General features: G+C 41.4%; 3 protein-coding genes and 1 long non-coding RNA gene across 9 annotated transcripts in view; 3 read left to right on the forward strand and 1 right to left on the reverse strand.

Annotated features, from left to right (window-relative positions):
• Nucleotides 1-63: 63 nt before the first annotated feature.
• Nucleotides 64-1,887, forward strand: LOC148333019 (olfactory receptor 52L1-like). Its single transcript, XM_088299773.1, has one exon. The coding sequence runs from the start codon at nucleotides 86-88 to the stop codon at nucleotides 422-424; it is 339 nt and encodes a 112-aa protein (XP_088155899.1). The 5' UTR covers nucleotides 64-85; the 3' UTR covers nucleotides 425-1,887.
• On the reverse strand, nucleotides 1,507-5,519 carry hmgb1b (high mobility group box 1b). 2 transcript variants are annotated; one of them, XM_088299771.1, is made up of 5 exons: nucleotides 5,293-5,519; nucleotides 4,125-4,282; nucleotides 3,608-3,753; nucleotides 2,814-2,988; nucleotides 1,507-2,090 (listed from the first exon to the last, which is right to left on the reverse strand). In XM_088299771.1, exons 2-5 carry the CDS (start codon nucleotides 4,269-4,271, stop codon nucleotides 1,959-1,961), a joined length of 600 nt encoding a protein of 199 aa, XP_088155897.1. In that variant the 5' UTR covers nucleotides 4,272-4,282; nucleotides 5,293-5,519; the 3' UTR covers nucleotides 1,507-1,958. The 2 variants fall into 2 exon arrangements, with proteins under 2 accessions (XP_088155897.1, XP_088155898.1); XM_088299772.1 differs by lacking the exon at nucleotides 5,293-5,519 and adding an exon at nucleotides 4,625-5,024.
• Nucleotides 4,646-9,866, forward strand: LOC148333021 (uncharacterized). Of its 3 annotated transcripts, XR_015844188.1 has the most exons (5): nucleotides 4,646-4,793; nucleotides 6,508-6,603; nucleotides 6,716-6,807; nucleotides 8,296-8,363; nucleotides 9,807-9,866. It is a non-coding gene; the product is annotated as an uncharacterized LOC148333021 (long non-coding RNA). The 3 variants fall into 3 exon arrangements; XR_015844187.1 differs by lacking the exon at nucleotides 6,716-6,807; XR_015844186.1 differs by lacking the exon at nucleotides 9,807-9,866 and having other exon boundaries at nucleotides 8,296-9,226.
• Nucleotides 9,867-13,868: 4,002 nt separating this feature from the next.
• The window catches only part of b3glcta (beta 3-glucosyltransferase a), a 36,456-nt gene continuing 30,616 nt past the window's right edge, over nucleotides 13,869-19,708 (forward strand). For 2 of the 3 annotated variants that reach the window (XR_015844306.1, XR_015844305.1), the window contains exons 1-2: nucleotides 13,869-14,204; nucleotides 18,126-18,169. Coding sequence is in view for 1 of the 3 variants with exons in the window: in XM_088301484.1 (XP_088157610.1) it covers nucleotides 14,153-14,204; nucleotides 18,126-18,169 (96 nt within the window). In the remaining 2 variants the exon portion in view is untranslated. The remainder of the gene's footprint in view (nucleotides 14,205-18,125; nucleotides 18,170-19,708) is intronic. The other variant, XM_088301484.1, reaches the window with a different exon arrangement.

The raw sequence follows: 19,708 nt of genomic DNA on the forward strand, positions 1-19,708 counted from the left end.
CAACTGTCAATTTCCCATCTTAACTTATTGTCTACATTTTTGCAACTCTTCCGCCCAAGCGAATTTGTTGGCCTTCCCCCTGGCCATGTTCAGCCTCCTCTGCCCGCTCTCCTTCATCATCTTCTCCTATTGCGCCGTCATCGCCACGGTGGCCAAGAAGTACGGCGGCGAGAGTCGCGGCAAGGTGCTGTCGACGTGTTCGCCGCAACTGCTGATCACGGGCCTCTACTACATGCCTCGCTGCTTCGTGTACATGGCCAACGAGCAGGGCTTCCACGTCACCGAGTCGGTGCGCATCGTGGTGATCATGGTGTACAGCCTGTTGCCCGCCGCCGTCAATCCGCTCATCGACTGCTTCAAAATGCAGGAGATCAAGGAGAATCTCAAGAGGAAGTTTCACAATTGGATGACGGCAGCAGCATAGCCATTTGGCCGAACGTTGGCCATTCAACAATTTTCTCCCCAGTCGCTAAAAATATCCCTCATTTTCCTTATTTAAAACGCTTCTCCCCACGAGGTTCGCGGGCGTGCTGGAGCCGATCCCAGCTGTCTTCGGACAGAAGGCGGGGTCCACCGTGAATTGGTTGCAAGCCAATCACAGTTTCCTCAACATTCCATGAAATTTCTTTTTAGGTGGGGTTAAAAAGCTGTTCAGCCAGGCACATATTCTTAAGAACTGCATCTGTATTTTATTCTACTGGCCTTGTTGGTTGCAATTTCCAGGCCGCTTTTTCCTGCCCAATTGCTAAAAATAAAGCAACATACAATTAAAAATTTCCCCCAGGTAGCTGATGTAGAATATTATTTTGCTTTTGTATTTTTGTCCACATTTTCCCTGAGCGTTTGCTTGAAATTCCTTAACGTCACACGCGATTTTCCATGAAATACAATATTTGGATCATAGGCCTGCTCAGCGAGCAGAAATGCTCAAACGCTGCGTCAATACGTTACTTGGCCAGATAGTTGCATTTTCTCCCCTCATTATCGGGCCACTTGCTGTTTTGATTTATAATTTGTGGTATTTGGTTTGAGTATCTGAGCAGTGGGAAAGTAAGAGTTATCTTACATCTAATGTTAGACTGGTCACTTTTTTTTTTCCCTTGTTGCAAGGTGATTTTCAAGACGCAAATTGGGATTTTTATTTTTTGGGGGGGATACACTTTTGTTTAATTTTAACCACAGTGTTCATGTGTTGTTTTTTTCCCCCTCAAACAAGACCTTTGTTGAAGATTTATAAACCTGCGTGGAAAATAAAACCTAAAAAAAAAAAAAAACTTTTTCATTGTCTGCATTAAAGTGCTCCAAATGATAAGATTTGTATATCATCAATAGTTAATGGAATGTTCATTTGACCCAAACAGACCAACAAATGGCAAAATGACTGAAATTTGCAGCAGTCTCATTTTTTCCCCTCACTACTGTGACATGAGTAAGAATTGAAATGTTGTATACTGCTCCAAGTACAGGCTAGCAGAGCGAGCAAAAGAATGACGACTTAAAAAAAAACAACAGAAAAACATTTATTTTACGATAGGACATTCTTGAATGTCGACAGCTGCACTTTGTTGATATCCGAGTGGTATTCAAACTAAATAAAAATTACAAGGAGGATGGCACATGGAAAAGAAGACTTTTCAAAATAAAAACAATACCATACAATCAAAACTGGGAAATCTCATTTCCAAGCAAAAGGGAACAACTAGAGTGACTTAATACTGTCCTGCTGGCAGGGGAGAAAAACGAGCACAAGAAAAGTCCCCAAAAGGGAAGATATGTGGAGTTTGTTTTTTTTTTTTTGTTTTTTTTCCTCAACACTGTACAGTACATCTTAAAAACATTAAATATACACATGTTCCATCTGGACGTCAACATGGCGGCTTGAGTACATTGAGGTTGGTTATATGGCATCGACAAAATTCAGGTCCCTCCCCCACTTTCTCCCTCCCCAGCTCCCTTGCCTACTCATCGTCATCGTCCTCCTCGTCTTCGTCGTCGTCTGCCTCCTCTTCCTCGTCTTCCTCCTCGTCATCGTCCGCCGCCGCGGCTGAGCTGGAATCCACTTTGCCCTTCGTGCGATAGGCCACAATATCCTACGGCAACACGATTTAAAATTGTTTGCATGAATTCATTACAAAACATTTTCTATGAAGTACAGTAGCTATTAAAAAAAAATTACTCTCAAGACGAATAATTTTAAAATTCACTACTAATTATGTGATCTATTTAAAAAAAAAAAAAAAAGCCGCCTGAAAATTTTCCAAAAAGGTCATTCAGAGCTAAACTAATGGCGTGACATTGATATTTTGGCTTATACTTGAGCCACACTTAAAAATCAGTTGGTGGCGGTTATAACTCTTACGGCATTTTTTTTTTTAAAGGCAAACATAATGCGTTGCCACTGCCTTAAGACATCGTGGTGCCAAAGAACTGTTGAAGCGAGTTGAAGAGCATCGTTTTGGCAAAAGTAAAGCTTCTCTGCCCTTTTGTGACATCTGTAGTTAATTATACAACTTTATAGTGCGGATGTTAACACGCAGGTCGTCAGTATTGGCAGCGGGGCTTGGCACCTCGCTGCAGCAAGCATAGACACCTGCGCTAATGTTAGCATCAAGTATGTCAACATTGTGAGGGCTTTTATTTTTTTTGGTCAATTTAAGGGCTAGCTTGCCTGTCTGAAAGAGAAGAAGAAATTGGACAATGTTGTTAAACTGTATTAAAATGTTTCATCAATGTGTCAGTGCCCATATTGCGTTGTGTTTTGTTTGCAGTGAGGTGAGCGAGACGCAGCGTTCGCACCAGGAACGTGACATTACCTTGTCGTACTTCTCCTTCAGCTTGGCCGCCTTCTTTTCGTAGGGCTGCTTGTCCTCCATGGACGAGCCGTTCCACATCTCTCCCAGTTTCTTGGCCGTGTCGCCAATGGACAGGCCCGGGTGCTCGCCTTTCACCTTTGGGCGGAAGTCGCCGCAGAACAGGAAGAACGCTGACCTGTTGGCGGCGGCGGCGCACATCAGTTTAATGATTTGCTCGAATCAGCCAAGTCTGAAAGTGACTGCCGCAAAAATGGGTGCGCACTAATCGGCTGTGACTGGCAGATGTGTCGTCTAGACATAAAAATATGTAGCGCAAATAATATAAAAAGAGAATGAATGATATAATAAAATACACTAATGGAAATGTCCAGTAAAGTTAAAAAAACAAAAAAAAAAAACAGAATAAAATAAAAAAATAAGATACAATATATTACAATTTCAGAATCAGAATCCCCTTTATTGTCATTGTACTCAAGTGTGCAACGAGATTAGAGAGCTCCCCTCTCCAGTGCAATACAACAATAATAAAATATATAAATTAGATAAATAAGAGAATAGTTAGTGTAATGGAAAAAGATTTCTAACATTCATAAATAATTCAATAATACAAAAATATTTTAACAGAATAATAAAAAAATAACTGAAATCTAAAAAGTAATACAATGAAAATAATTGATTGTTCATTTGCCTGCCATCACCCTCTAATTCCAAATTGTATCCAACGCTTCTCCCTAGTGTGACGTAAACCCAACGAGCACAAAGAACATTCGGATGGCAATTCAAAGTGTACTCACGGTGGTCTCTTGGGGGCGTTGGGGTCCTTGAAGCGCTTCATCTTCTGTCCCTTGGGGGGGATGTAGTTCTTCATCTCAGCCTCATAGCGCACTTTGTCCTGCTTGGCCATGTCTTCAAATTTGCCTTTCTCCTTTGGGGACATTGTCTAAAACAAAAAATAAAAATATATAAGATAAAGCAGGGCTTTTTTTTTAATGCGTATGGAAGTCATACAATCTCTCAAGAATTCCTTTCTAGAGGAAGCGCCTTGTGGCTTCATTAGGAAAAGAAACTACTCAAAGAGGAACTCCTCCTCGCAGGTTCTTGTAATGTTTGTTGGTGGTGAAGTATCCACTTAAAATTCCAATACAGTTCACTTGCCATTGTGTATTTAATATAATAAATGCGTATGAAAAAAGCTGTGGTAAATTAAAAACATTTAGCGCTGGTTTGTCTCTGTAAGAGCAGGTAATTGGGCAACCACTAACCCCATCAGACCTGAACTAAAAAGCCCTTTGAGAAACGGTCATCCCTTACCTTCCATCGCTCGGAGCATTTCTTGGAGAACTCTGCGAAGTTGACGCTGGCCTCGGGATGCTTCTTCTTGTGCTCCTCTCGGCACGTTTGCACAAAGTAGGCATAAGAGGACATTTTGCCCCGCGGCTTCTTTGGATCCTTCCCCATTTTGTCTTATGCTGAACACACACGAGATTTATTAATAAATTAAATAAAGAAAGAAAGAAAATACATGGCACTAGAGAAGCACAGGCAATATGCAAATGACAGCCATGTCTGACTGGGGGCTGCCTTTGTCTATTGTTTAATGGGGCTGGAGGGAGGAGTAAGGGAAAGGAGGGTGTCTGGGTCAATGACTGATGAGCTTTTGTACATAACGAGCACCATGATGCTGCATTATATGATAATTAAAAGCAACCCCGTGCTTTCAAGGAACCACACTAATATTAACATGCAAGGGTGCTATTTTACTATCAGGTGAAAGTTGTCAATGAATACATTAGCGTTCGCTCCGCCCTTACCACTCGCTTTGTGTCCTTCCAGCTTGTTAGCCGCGCTATTAGCACACCGAGCTCACCAATACAAATGGCTGAGTGGGGCCCGAGAGCTAGTAGGCCGCATGAACTCCTCGCTCGTCAAAAACCGGTGGCACGCTTGGAAAAATGTATAATAGATGAGATGAAGATGGAGGTGAGAATGGTATTATTTTTTATAAGTGCTACGTTCTGTCTTAGGTCTTAGCCTTTCTAGCGCGCTACGATGAAGCGAGGCTAGGCTAACGGAGCCTAGGCTAGGCTAACGGAGCCTAGGCTAGGCTAACGTAGCGGGCTAGCGCTCGAAGGTTAGCGTTCCGTTGACTCAACTGCGGACGTTAGGCTGACCCACGGCGTGAGTGCGTGTTGACATTGGGAGGAGTCACCCGTCACCCCACGCCGCGTGTGTAAATGGACTCCACCTTTATGCATTTTTCGCCCCCCTCACAAAATTCGTCAACTCAAACCCGTTCGACAGACTCGCGTGTCTTACTATGCTAGCATCCTTCCCCATCGCTGTCATTCAAGTAAGTTCACCCTTTCCCCCCCCACACATAGACACTCACACACGGGCACGGACAACACGCTCCACCGTAAAGGCTGCGCTCCACGTTCCACAAACACATCCAACAAGTTCGTGACAAGCACAGGCTTACCTCGAGTGTGCGTGTCGTCTCAGACAATGGGACAAAAAGCACGATGTGAGTGCGCACTGATGATGATGATGATGATGATGCTCGCGTGTTTATCCTGATTGTCGGCAGCCCTGCAGCCGGCGGACATTGGCTGCCGCCGAGCCCCCCGCGAGTGTCTAATTGGGCAAGCGGCCACTTGCACCCGCGGGACGGTTGGCTGCTTGTCTGGAGCAGGACGCCGTGGCGCTAAACTTGAATGATAAATACAGTGCCGCTCCCTCCAGCAACGTTACTTGGAAGAAAAAAAGAAACAAACAAATTGGACTCCAGTGAGAGGAGCCTGACTTTAGAATCATGTAACTCAAGTAGAAGAAAAAAGTCGTCCTCCGCATATTTACTTGAGTAAGTATTCAGTGACCAAAGCAACTCAAGTACAGACTCAGAGAAGGTAACTGGCGAGGAACTTCGGATTCATTTTTTAGAAAACACGTGAATGTTAACTAGACAGAAATATGAAATTATAGTATACGTTAAGAAATTCAATTATTGTAAATATGACCCAACAATATCCCTTTAAATCAATAATGTTTTTCGTATGAACATAAATGATAACATCAAGAAACATTGACATTTTTGTTTTATTGAGCTTGAAAATAAACACGGTCCTATTTGAAAAATATCAGCTTTTTTTAAAGTCTAAAAATGTTTTAGGGTAAATAAAAGTATAAAATCAGGAAGAAAAAAATATATGCGACTCTTTTTTTATGTAAAAAAAAAACAACCACAACAACAAAGAAAACCAATTCAAAAGGATCTGAAAAATATGTAAAAAAAATCCATTTATTAAATATGTATTATAAAAAATAATTTAAAGGGGAAGTCAACTCAAAAACTTTCTTGATAATATTTTCTAAACGCTCCCACTCGTCAAAACACGGCATTCTAATTAATATTGCATCTGTGGACAATGAATTAACAGAAAAATCCACCCATTCTTACCCATCTCAGTGGGCAGCCATTTTGCCACTTGCTGTCGACTGAAAATGACATCAGAGTTGCTTAGGTAACAGCTAATCACGGCTCTGTTCGTGAATGTCACGTGACGAAACTCTGAAAACTTGTACCGCGACGTTCGTTTTGGTTTGATTTAATTAGTTTTCCTTAACTATAGTAACCTTATTCTGTACATGGTTGTGAGAGTCTCAATAACCGGGCACAACCTTTTCATTCTCGCAGTATTCCCAATAATGACGGCGTTCATGCGGGACGTTTGCGGATGTTTCACTCAGGATCTGCTCAACGCCACCATCGATCGTTGCTCTCATTCTCGAGGTAAGCGCTTGAACGTCTACTGAAGAGAGGTTAAGGTGACTCTTCGAAATATCAACCTTTCTGTGGAAAAAGATCCCCACCACGGTATTGATTTGGAACCTTCCCTTCAAAGTGCTCATGTTGGCCTCAAGGTGTCACTCACGAGTCGTGACCAGGATTTCCCTTCTGTTACGCCACCGACAGTCTCAACTGCAAGGATGATTGGTAATATTTTCTGCTGTGCTCCAGTGAGAACACAGTTTCCCAATGTTTAGATATTGCCACAACCTCAAAGTAACATTATTAAGACGTCCTTAATAAGTGTTTTTTTACTTTTATTTATTTTTATCAGGGATCAATTGGAGCCTGCTATTGATTAGTGGACGGTTGCTAAGGAACCGTGACAGCATGGCGCTTGCCAATGTGGCGCCCTTTGCAAGATTTGATGTGGCGCCCCCTATATCCACTACATACATTTACAGAAGTCCAATTTTTCAATTTCCCCTTCATTTTCAAAATTATCCCCACATAATTTAATATACATAGTTGCACATTTTCTTTTTTTCCTGACTGCTTTGTTACAGTCAAAGAATCATGCGAATGCCTTGCTGTTGCGACGACTAAACGGAGCAACACGTTGACCTCTTTTTGTTCCACTTCCCTACTTTTTTGTGTTTCCATGCTTTGGTTTGTGTTTTGGTCATTTTGAAATGTATACAAAGTTCTCTCTACCCTATTCTGTACAGAAAGCGAGCAGTATCCCAATCAGCTAAAGGAGGGAATTTTTGCCATTATCGTTTGTAGTAATTATTCAGCATTACGTTCAATTTAATCTGTTCCATGATCAGGATTAGTCCTGAAATTTTTGTACATATGCAGAGCTTGAAAGAGATTCATTCATCCACACAAGGTTCAAGCAACATTTTTTCCTCTGTCTCTTTTTTTCTGAACATTCAGTAGTTTGATAGTTCAAGAAGTTTCGGTATGTCCCAATGTGAAACACTGTTGTCATATTTTTGAATGAATTACGATGACATGCACCACACACATCGGCGGAGCACAGAAAGATTTCTGCCTGGACCTCGATCAAATCCACCCATGCCGCAACTTTATCTGGTCTACATTGTAGTCTACTTTGTATCACCAAAGGTGTGTAGTAAATGAACGCCGTAGTTCCATCCCAGCACCAAAATGAAAATGCCTGTTCTTATGCTGAGCGTAGACGTGCCTGTCTACAAAAATTAGCACCCTTGGTGTTCTGTAGTCTTTATGACATGCAATATAGAAAACCGTGTGTTTATTATGGTCGATCCTTCACATGGCTGCAAGTAAACCGAGTCGCTGAGCTGCTCAAGCATATCGCCACATGACTTAAAATTCAACACACACCATGGATACAATACCTTGCGCCTGTCCAATGTCATTTCATGACTTTTTTTTTTTTTTTTTTTTAAATCTCTCTCCACACTAAAAGATCAATGACGACATCACGCTTGTGTGCCTCCAGAAGATGAAAGAGGCTTTCAAGGTGTTTCTTTTTTAATGACAATCCTGTGATTCATTTTTGAATGTTTTGGATCTTGTTTTACAAAAGGAATCCATTGATGTCAAGTGTTTTGTCCAAGAAATGCTTGCCAGTAACGCTAAGACTTTCAGACTTTACAATATAAGATGTTTTATCAATTTGAATCAGTCATTTCTTCAATTTCACAGGACAGTACCCAGGTTCGAGGATTAGAAGATTGATTTCTCAGGAAAGGGAAGTGTCTCATCGTGGCAAAGTAAGCCGGATCAAAATTGTGCTCACTTTGGAATGACGATGTTCGAGAACGATCAATGTAGCAATTTTACGTTCATTATTCAGCTTGTGGTTTGGAGCGATGTGTCGCTAACATAAGATATAGTTGGACGGTAAGTGTGATTATCAAAGTTGTATAAAATAAATTCTAATCTAATCAGGCAAATTGTATCTTTGTTGTAAATGTTATAGTTTGAGAATACAGTTGCATTTTTTTCCCTTTTGGAAGACTTTAATACAAAATGTTTTTTTCGGAGTATTTAAGCAATTTTACAATAATGAAGTGGTAGTTTTTCAAGAAAAAAAAGTAGTTTTCTTAGGAGAATGAAGGCACATAGATTCAAGAAATGTGGTGTGACACTATCGGAATAAAGTTAGGAAAAGTTAAAAAGCTCGAAAAAAGTTAAGATTTAATAAAATGTATGTATTCTTCAGCCTTGATTGTCTTCCCCCTTTTTTAAAAAAAAAAAAAAATTGGAATTCAAGTCCCAAATTTTCTGATGAATATTGCATTTGTCGGACATGAATTAAGCATCAAAATCCACCCGTTTTTATCCATCGCGAGCGACCATTTTGACACTTGCTGTCGCCTGGAAATGACATCATAGTGCCAAACGGCTCAGGTAAAAACACAGATTGTAGCAGTAAATAATAAAACACAAACTGTTTAATACTTTACATTGTTTAATTATGTTCATACTATTTAATTTTATAAACTGTACTGTTTGGGGCGCGGGGGCACGTATTAATTGGTATGCAACCTACGGCTTGCTGCTTAGTGGTGACGGTGGCTATAGTAGAGTCGCTCCTCATTCTTGCAGGCTACCAACAAACATCCAGCGTTTATTACTTCAAATATTGCCGCCTTTTTATTTCTGCACTGAAATTTTTATTGTGACTCATAAATGATTTGCGTGTGATTGATTTCAAGGAGACAAATTGGCTCCCTCTGCCACCCTGCGTCGAGTGTAAATAAACTCAACATTTTTATGTGAGTTTGTTTTGTCTTTCTTGCTGCACCGGGATGGTTCAGTTTTAAATCAATTCATTAAAATGAAATCAAAAGGACATGAAAAGATAAATATTACAAATATATATAAATTTTAAAATGAAATGAAAATTAAACTCATGTAATATGTCACTATGTGTGAAAATAGTCAAAGTAAAAATAACATTACATTTGGAATACTTTCATTTTCGGAAAAAACTGTTATAAAATCTAAGTTTGATATTAAAAAGTCAGTATAAAACAGTGCAAATGGAAATGAAATTATTAGCTCGACACGCTGACGTCTGTTTCAGATGACTGTTCTTATGATTCCACTGTTCTTGTTTTGAATTTGGATAAAACAATATAAAAATATGAACTCACGAGCACAGCATTTAAAAAAATAATAAACTAATCTCTTCTCCATTATTTCTGCAGCCAGAATATCAATTGGTCAGATCGAGGCTCCCGTGCAACACGGAGTCGACTTTGACTTCAACCCTGCGCTTTTGACGTGACGCCTTTCTGTCAAGGTGAACCTCCTTTTATGGCTTTGCAATCGATTGCAGCGCACTTGAGAGGGAAAGCGAATCCCCGCCGCACACTGCGCCATCCAATAAGGCGGCTTCTCGTGATGCCTTTCATTACAGCTGAGGGTGACACGCCAAGCCCAAAGAGGCCCATTTGGAGCGGAAAAAAGGATGGCGTCAGGGCGCTTATCGTGGAAAATGGGACCCCGTGATGAGAAGCTGGTATCGTTTTATGATAACGACTCCGCCGGACACCCCGGGCCATTCGCAGGACACACAAAGACGAACGACCAAACGCACTTAGGGACAATTTAAAACTGCCAATCAACCTGACACACATGTTTTTGGAATGTGGGAGGAAACCGGAGTACCCGGAGAAAACCCACGCAGGCACGGAGCGAACATGCAAACTCCACACAGGAAGGGCGGAGCCGGAATTGAACCCTGCACCTTTAAACGTACTTGCAATGAGATCTTAATAGAAATGAACTGGACTGAATCGGCAAAATGAGGACAATGTTTTCTTTCCTTCGAAACTGAAGTGAACATGCACGGTGGCCTGGTGGCAGCTTTAACGGGAAGATTACGGTTTGGAATATGCAAATGAGGAAAACTCATCCATCTTTTTTTTTTGATAAGGCCAACTTTTATTGTGCCGCAGAACTGGCCAGCATTGTCCCAGAGGTGTGATCTCCTGGTTGCAGGATCATTTTCTGCACTTTTTGCTCACTGTGTTTCAACTGTGTTCCCTGCACCCACGCCGTCCCGTTTGCCCCAAAATATACTGTGGAGCACATTTGTGGCTTATGCAAAGTGGTACCAGAGTCGGTGTCAGCACATGCTGTCTTAAAATAAATGTTGAGTTTTCCGTCCAAAAAAATTCACCAATCCTTTCCTCGTACCAAAGGTTTTAAACGACTGCACCGTACCAAATAGACAATCGCCATTCGTCTCAACGACAACTAGAGTAGTTCCAAGAATGCCCTTTAGGACTAATGAAATCATCTAATTACTGTTCCTGCTTTCTTCTTTTTTTTTTTTGCAAGTAATCTTGTCCGCTGTCCTTTTTTGTGATCGTTTAGGGCAGTGACTGCGATGATGTGTGTGCGCCTTTTTTATTGGCTGCAGCATCTGGAGGGGGAAAAGGCCATCGCAAACTGATGCGACTTTATTGGGTAATAATAAGATGGTGTAACCTTTCAAAAGTGGTTAGAGTGGATAAAGCGTGTCCTGGATACTGCTTTAGCGATGGCTGGAGAATTTGGAGAATTTACCAAACTTGGAGCACAAATACAAGACAGACGGAAGATGGTAAATAGGAAGGGATTTGAGTTTTAAACTTTTTTTTTTGTGGGTCTCTCATAATAAACATGCCTACCAAATTTCATGTTGCTCGATGAAACTGGCTGGATTTCGGGTCTGGATTTTTTTTTAAAACCTTCGGGGGTGCTACCGAGTTCCACCAGATGTTAATCTTCACCAGAATAATTTAATTTAATTTAAGTTTATTTTATTTTATTGAGCATCACCTCCTTCTGAAAACTAACATGCTTCTGTGTAGCGAATGGACTATTCATATGTTAGCTCATGCACACAAACGACGTGCATCTCAAGGCGGAAAGTATTCTGAAGGTTGCGCGTCGCGATTTTGATGAGCCCCTCAGAGGGCCCTGTGGTAAAAAAAACCAAAAAAAACTCCACGTATGGCACGCTGAAGTGCAGTCCACACTTGCAGCTAACACCAACTCCACCGCCTGCCTACATGTTTCTCCTTGAGTGTCTGTAAACAACTCCCAAACTCCTGCGAGGCTCCTCAACCGCTGCAGGTCAATGAAGCCATATTTAATTGGCGCTTTTTATGCCTTCATGCGCCGCCACCATGGATTGGAAAAGAGAAGCGTCAACATGTGAGTGGCCATTGGCTGCAAAAAGCTGCAGTTGGGTTTCAATAAACCTAAAAATCTTCAGATCACTTGGAAGAGGGAAAAGTGCACTTTAAGAAAGAGTAAGCCAAGATTCTTAAAAAAAAAAAGTGCATGGCTCTTGGTTTGTTTTACAGCTCTCCATTAAAAACGGCTGTATAGTAGTTTTTCTTTCTCTTTTAGTGGATTAGCTCGAAGTGATTTTGATTTTTTATTATTTTTTTTGTACTTTGCAAATCGCCTTTGAGCCAGACGCCTATTTGAATACCTTTCTTACATGTTTTGAAATGTTCTATCATTTTAATCTAAGGGCAATTCTGACTCTAGGTGACCACCTAAAATCCGGTACATTTAATTCATAGGCAAAAAAAAAAAGGATCTCTGAATAACGTGAGCACTCACGGCGCTCTCATGACAACAAGGCGCTCTAAGGGATGCCCAAGTGGTGGCTGCCAGGATGGCCGAGTGGTCGAAGGCGCCGCGTTCAGGACCCAGTCTCCCCAGGAGGCTTGGGTTTGAATCTCGAATTTCCCCATTGTGGGACTAATAAAGGGAATATTATTATTATTATCATTATTAAAGCAGCTATTCCAGTCTGAAACCTCTCCTGATGCTTGCTGTCAAGTTGGACCTTTAAAAAAAATATAAATAAAAATCCACCATCATCATTCTTCTGTCTTTCTCTGCATAAAAAAATAAGAAAATAGTATTCTACTTTAGTTAAGCAAACGTCTCAACTATTTTTAATGTTTCCCCAGAGGCACTTTAGGCCAGGCTGCCATGTGCAAGCTTCCAAAGCTCCTCTTTCAGGAAGCATCCCCGACCGAATGAGAATGCAAAGAAACAAAAAAATAAATAAAAAAACGTGTAATTCCTTCAGTGAGGCTGAAGGAAGCGATGCATATGCAGAGGAAAAACAGTGCGATTAAATGTGCAAACAAGAGTGTGTTGCATCACGGGGAATGCGTGCAAAATTGCATTTTGCACAGTCCACTGTGTACAACGCCAGTGAAGCGCGATAGGCTGCATTATTCCTGCAGAGATCCTTAAAATGCGCCACTTTATCTTCCTCACCTTGACTCCTCACTTTGCTCCCCCGCCGCCTCCTCTTTTGGAAAGTCATGCATCCTAATGTAAACACCGTATATCTCATTACGACAGGGCCCGGTTTATTTTGTGTATTTATTTTCTGTGATGGTAACTTATAGCAACCGTCCCTCGATTGGTTCCCTTGAGCTTTGCATTTAGCATTTCAGTCTCTGACTCAAATTGATAAGATTTATGACTGGAACTGTCGGGGAACCGAAATTTTCAGCTCTCAGTATGATGCAGTGCAGTTTCACACTATTGTAAATCACAATAATAAGGATAATAATAATAAACATGCACAGGTGCCTTAATATCTTCTTCCCCATTGAAATAAACTGAAATGACATTAATCCGAACCACTGTCACCACGGGGCCTTGCAAAGCAACACTGCTGGAGTGTGGCGCTTGTGGGCACAACTAAATGGACTGAAGAAGTTTGGAGAAAGGCTTGTAAAGATGACTAATTTTAGATCGTATCAAGGATCAAAGAAAAGTATTCAGTCGTTGAAATAAAATATGCAAAATATTTAGTGATTTTTACATAAATTACAATATATTATTCCAGTAAATACCTGTGACAAGCTGCATAAAAGTTGTATTCGAAAACTGTGATTAATCGTGATTACAGAATGCGATTAATGAGTTAAAAAATGTAATCACTTGACAGCACAAAAAATATATATTATAAAGCGTGACGTCATCACCAGGCGCAGGCCAACGAACGACCCGATACAATATTTTTTTCTTTTTTTTTTTTTAATCTTTCAGCCCACAATGACACATGGAGGGCATAAACTAAACTATTTCCTCTTTAGTGAAATTCTTTTATGCCTTTGACAAAAACTCTAAGAAAAAATTAATTACTAAAAACGAAATTGAAAAAAAAAATATCGCGCTGAATTTAATCATCCCGATGAATCGGCGACCGGCCCAAATGTGGCTCCCATCGGGTGCAGTATCAGTACTGGCCTGCCAGAGGACGCCACTGAGCCGCACTCGTCAAGTGACGATGCCGCCTCCCACCACGAGAGAAGAGAACAAGCTGAGCAAAAGCTCGCTCTCTCACTCTCACTCTCCTCTCTCGTCTCCTCACTTCACTCCCACGTTTGCCCGTCAAAGTGCTCGGAGCTCCAACGTCGCGTCGTATGTGCCTTCTGGCCGTGTTTAGATAGCCCCCCACACGCCGAGCTGCCCGCGTGGAGCCGGGGCCGGTGTCACCGGGCTTCGGCGAACCGAGACAACAATGCTTCGGGACCGACAGTGGCACGTCGCGGGCTTGCTGTTGCTCTCTCTCGGTGAGTGGCCTCCTTCACTTCTTTTTGTAACAATGCTTTGCTGTTGTTTTTTTTTTTTTAACCACGCAAAAAAGTCGTGACGCTTCCACGTAAGTGTTTCCACAAGTGACCACTGACAACTTGCCGAAAAAGTTTGCCGGGTAAATCCCGTATCATCAAAAAAAAACAAACACAAAACCCCCGAGAGAACAGTCGGTGGCAAGTAACGGAGTATGAATACTTCGTTGTTTTACTCAAGTAGTTTGGTTCAGGTATCTGTAAATATTTGTCCGATGACCTTTGACTTTTAAAAAGCTTGTAGTTTCTACTTCCTCAAGGATCATTTTATTTATTTAGTTAATTTATTTTTTGGGGCTATGAAGTTAGTTCCTTACCTGTCAGAAAAAAATGATGGCATTGTGAAATGCGCTATATAAATAAAGTCGTATTTTATTGTATTTCAAGATAGCTTTTTATCCCGAAAATATTCATAATGTCGCTGTATAGCAAGTAAAGTCCAATGTGCTGTTTCCTTATACAAGGAAACCATATTTGAATTTAGACATTTACAAATTTTTTTTATTTTATGACAAAAATAAATATATTTTGTTGGAATATTGTTAATATTTATGCAATTTTGTTTTGTTTTGTTCCCCAAAGAATTATTAAAATAATCTTGATTTAATATTTTTTTCATAACCGAGCAGCTCTAGCTGTAGCTACAACAAAGCGCTTTACAGAACCTTGAACATCTGATACAACATGGATAGGTATGCTGGAATGCATAGAGGCGCAGATTTCATTAGTTTTAGGGAAACAAAATCCTGAAAAATGTAATATGTTTCAAATCATATCCCGCGTTTGTGTGTGTGTGTGCCATATTGAAGTGCATACACATCTTGCGCGGCTGCAACTGTGATTGATTGTGCTCTGAATGCATCGGCAGCCCACTATGCCGATGTTCTCTCAACTTTTATTGAGTCAAGGCACACATTTTACATTTGCAAATTTCTCCCAGCAAACAAAAATGTCACACAAAGTCGAGATATGCTGAAATAATAATGATGACATGGCATCGTCTCACATGAACTTACTCAACCATGGAAAAAAATCAGAAAAAAATAAGCCATTTTGATGGAAATGAAGCTTGATAATAACGAAAAGGTTGGAGAAAAGTGAGACACCAACAAACATCAAATACTTATTTCGGGATTTAGGCAGTTTTAAAGCATTAATTCCGATTTATGTGGAATTTTGGGTTACGTTTGCCAACGTAGAATTGTAACACGTTTGTAACCCAAGGACCGCCTGTTATGAATGAATCAGAGCAAAAAATTATTTTCTTTCCTTTTATTAAAAGAAAAAAGAGGCATCATTTCAAATTGGTGGTGCACACAAAAATAGCACACAGCTTGTTGCATTTATATTCATAAAAATTCTCAAGTAAGCGCACTCGTATCTCAAAGCACCACTGTAATTTTAGATTAGACATGGTTATGGCCTAAGCACAACAGCTGTAAATAGTGGAGTATTTTAATTGAATAATGGAGGCTTGGGTCCTCCAAAAAAAAATCTGCAAATAGGTGAATCATCGTCGATACTTTTCATGACATTTTGATTTGGTTTTGTGCCGTGGCTTTTTGCTCATTTAAAATATGCTCCTTGGCTTAATAAAGGTTGGGGAGATGCTGCTTTCGTCCATATTAAGTCTCCTGGCACACGTCTCGCTCCGGTTTGATTTAATAAGCAGAAATTGCCTGTCGCCTTAATGAACCCACTCCACACTCCATTTGCACAATACGGGCGGCCACGTGACTGCGGGACATGACGGCGCCTCGTGCTTGTGCCAAAAAGCTCGTTTGTTTGCCACCGACGTGTTCCAGTGGGTTCAGGGCATCTTTGCCTGTGTGGAATATAAATGGCGGCGAGCTGCGAGAGGTCAGTGTATGTGTATGTGTCCAGTTGGGCCAGATCTGCCGCTGTCAAGTGTTTAAAAAAAAAAAAAAATCCATGTCCTCCCTGATGTGCGCTTGAGACGGCAAACACTGAGAACAGTATTAAAAGCAGCAGGAGCAAACATCCTGGCCACGTTCCAACTGTGACATTTTGGACTGCAAAAGTGATTTTTACGGTTCTTCCATTTGCAGAGCTGAAATCTTAGCACAGCCAAACATTTGTGTCCTTGGTTCGTTCCTACGTGCAGTCTGAAAGGATGGAGCATTGAAGTAAAGAGGATCAACTGTTATTCAAGAAGAATGACAGTAAACTTTGGGACACAACATTGCGATTGCTCGCCCTCCCAGCAGATTTAAAAAAAAAAAAAAAAAATGTAATAGGTTTTTACCATCTAAAGGCAAGTCTGAATTTCATTTTATTGAATATTTGTTTGATTTGAATTGTGAATCAAAATTCTTTTGTTGCACCTTACAAACCACACTTCTCCAATAATTTAAGTTGTGTTCCTGGAGTGCAGTACCACGCTGTGCCACAGCTTGCCAGGTGGCAGCACAGAGCTCTTCTGCATGTAACTACGGTGTAATTCGGAGCAAGAAGAATAGGCAGAGAAGGTCCCAACTAAACTCCCGTTTGAATTGTCCACAGAGCAGAGAGTAAGATTGCTGACGTTTTTATTTTTTTTAATTTTTATTCACATGTGGGTGAAAGGGGCTTTGATGGTGCCTTTCCCTTGAGTCAGATCTTGGCTTCTTAAAGCTGTATGCGTGTTGTTCTGCCCTTTGAGCACAACTCGCCCCATGTGGTAATTCCAGTCGGCGTTTCTCTCTGTCTGAACCAGTGGCTTCACCTCAGGTCTAAGCGCTCACCCAAAGTGTCTTTTGAAGTCAAATGGGGCCTCTGAAAAATAGACGAGATTCCCTCCTCGGCGCGAGGAGTCCAATCTGACCAAGCCGCCGCACGCTATAAAAGCCGGGCCTGGCAGGGAAATATGTATATTCTTATGAGACGTTTTTATTACGAACGGCACGGCTGCATAATGAACGTCTGCAGGCTCGTTCTTGGAGAACTGCTGGTTTTATGTCTTCATCAACACCACCGAGTTGTCCTCTAATGGCAAACGCGGCACTTTTTTTACTTTCTCAGCGTGGACGTCTAATAGAGGTCACCATTCTGGCGAACCGCTGTTGGCATTGAATCTGATTTAATAACCGGCTGTGTGACTCCAGCGCGCCTAGTGTTTTTTTTTTTTTAACCATATTGATTCCTGGGAATTCCTCCATGAGGAGGATCTGGTTCTCAGGATCGATGACGGCGTGATTGGAAAGAAACCGATCATGGCGGTCCAATTATCAATTGTGATGGATGACAATGCGGACGAAGCGCTCCCAAAGTGGCTCGTTTGAAGGACTTACTTTGTGGTCTTTTAGATCCACAAAGATGGAAAGAAACCTTTCACAACCTAATTTATGATCTACGTATACGTGTTTCAAATTTGGTACCAATCATACAAAAAAATGACTCAAAAATGGTTGCTTCAAAGCAAATGGCCGCCTTCCTGTAGGAGTTCTCGAAATGTTTTTGTGGGTCTTCTCATGATAGACACGCCTACCAAATTTCATGTTACAAAATCAAAACAGGTTTCAGGGGTTGAATTTTCAAAGATTCTCATTTTTTCCTGGTATGTCATCAAACATGGTTGAAAAAAAAGTCTTTTTTTTTTTCTTCCTGCATCATCTTATGATTAACACGCCTGCCTAGTTTAATATTCATCCATCAATCCGAGCCGCTCATCTTCATCAGGGGTTCTTCTGCGAACGTCTGCGTTAAATCCTTGATTGAATCGAAAATCAATCATCGTGAATCGAAAATCGAATCGGGCCCTTGCGTATTGAATCGAATCTATTTTGTAAATTTGAATGGCTACTCAACCCTATTCAACATGCCCAAATTCTGTCTCCAAATGTCAACTGTGGTCTTTCCCTGCAGGTCACATGGTCTTTGCTGCTGGCAGCTCAGCCGAGGCCTCGCAGGTAAGCTTCTTACTCCGCTGTTCTCCCAGCAAATTGCTTGTGCTAATCTTCCACTTTCTCGGGTTGGCCCTGCTTGTGTTTAAAACTTTAATTACCTGCTCCGAGAAAACAAACGTTCCCCACCGCCCTCTCTAATTGCTGAATGATGAGCTTTGGGATCAAAAAGCCGCATTTCGCTTTGCGGTCCTTTCTCAAGCTTTTTTTCCCCCCCAGTTTGTTTTTCGCATTGGTACTTTGCAGCTCGATAAATAATGAACGCTTTGCTTCCTGGGCTCGCTGTGAGCGTGTTGACAGTGAGCCTTCTTGCAGGGTTGCTTTGCATGGCAGGATTGAGAAATGCTTGCTTTGGCCGTCTTCGATCTGCATTTGGCTTTGTCCAAATCTGCTTTTTTGGAAGGCGGCAACGTATGAACTTTTCAACCAAATGTGAGAAAGACGAAGAAAAGGTGGCAAATGGTGTCAAAGTGCATTGTGGGAAGCATTTTTGAACTTATACACGATGTTAAACGTTTAGGTTTAAACGATTCTACTGTATGTCTTTCCGGGTATGGCTTGCTTCGAGTCTTTGGCGGTCTTCGCACGATGGACATGCCTCGCAGGTTGTGACAAAGAGTGAAAATGGCGGCTGAATCTTTCAATAAATCCAAGCAGCGGTACCGGAACCGGTTTTTGGCTTCCTGTTTATTCTCTGCGAGTCAAATCTCATTTGATGTGAGAATGTCATAAGTGCCGACGATCGTCTGAGTCTTGAGCTGTCATTGATGCGAAAGCCGCGGGTGGCGGGCCAAAGTGCAGGCCGTCCCTGTGTGGGCGTTTTGCATAATTTTCTTTCAAAGACAAAAAGAGAGGCGGAAAATATTTGGATTTCCAACAGTGAACAAGCGTTTTAATTAAAAGCCGAGTCGAGGCAATTAACGCAAAGTTAATATGAGTCTTTCAGGTTTGTTTCAGTCGAGCAAGTCCCAATTCGAAAACTGGAGGCTTGATTTAAGTCACATGTCTCGCGTCCTCCACCTCCGCTGAGGAGGAGGTATTCCTGCGCGACATTCTCATGTTGAAAAGTCAACGTGGACAGATAAAGTCACGAAGCAGGTGGTGTTATAGCCACGATATTTTATTGCAATCTTTTCGGAACATCTATTCTTAGACGTGGCGGTTCATGAAACGCTGAAGGAAAAAAAAAAAGACCTAAATATTTGGACCTTGACGTGGTGGCAAGAAGGTTGTTGCTTAGTTACCATGGAATTCCACTTAAAGCGTTTTTTTTTTTTTTGCGTGCGTGTGTGTTTGTGAGGGTCTGGATGAACTGCGCACACTTGTTTGTTCGCACCACGCGCTGATTTCCTTAAGACGCGGACAACACGCACAAATTAGAAAGGAATGCAGCTTATTGGGTCACGCGAGTGCTCCAATTTAGTCGTGGCCCGACTTAAGAAAGCGGAACCAGACCCTGAATAATAGCAGACGTCACTAAAAGCTACAAGAGGTGACGATCGCGCCCTCGCACCCCCGCTTTTTATGGGGAATTATTAAGATGAT

This window comes from Idiotropiscis lumnitzeri, chromosome 7 (assembly GCF_059441095.1).
Source record: "Idiotropiscis lumnitzeri isolate Australia: NSW breed Sydney's pygmy pipehorse chromosome 7, RoL_Ilum_1.0, whole genome shotgun sequence".
In the NCBI taxonomy this organism is placed as follows: domain Eukaryota; kingdom Metazoa; phylum Chordata; class Actinopteri; order Syngnathiformes; family Syngnathidae; genus Idiotropiscis; species Idiotropiscis lumnitzeri.

Coding starts and splice junctions, on each gene's coding strand:
- LOC148333019 (XM_088299773.1), top strand. CDS start 86: ATGTTCAGCCTCCTCTGCCCGCTCTCCTTCATCATCTTCTCCTATTGC.
- hmgb1b (XM_088299771.1), bottom strand. CDS start 4,271: ATGGGGAAGGATCCAAAGAAGCCGCGGGGCAAAATGTCCTCTTATGCC. Junction 3,754..4,124: donor AATGCTCCGAGCGATGGAAG/GTAAGGGATGAC, acceptor TTTTTGTTTTAG/ACAATGTCCCCAAAGGAGAA. Junction 2,989..3,607: donor AACGCCCCCAAGAGACCACC/GTGAGTACACTT, acceptor CGCCGCCAACAG/GTCAGCGTTCTTCCTGTTCT.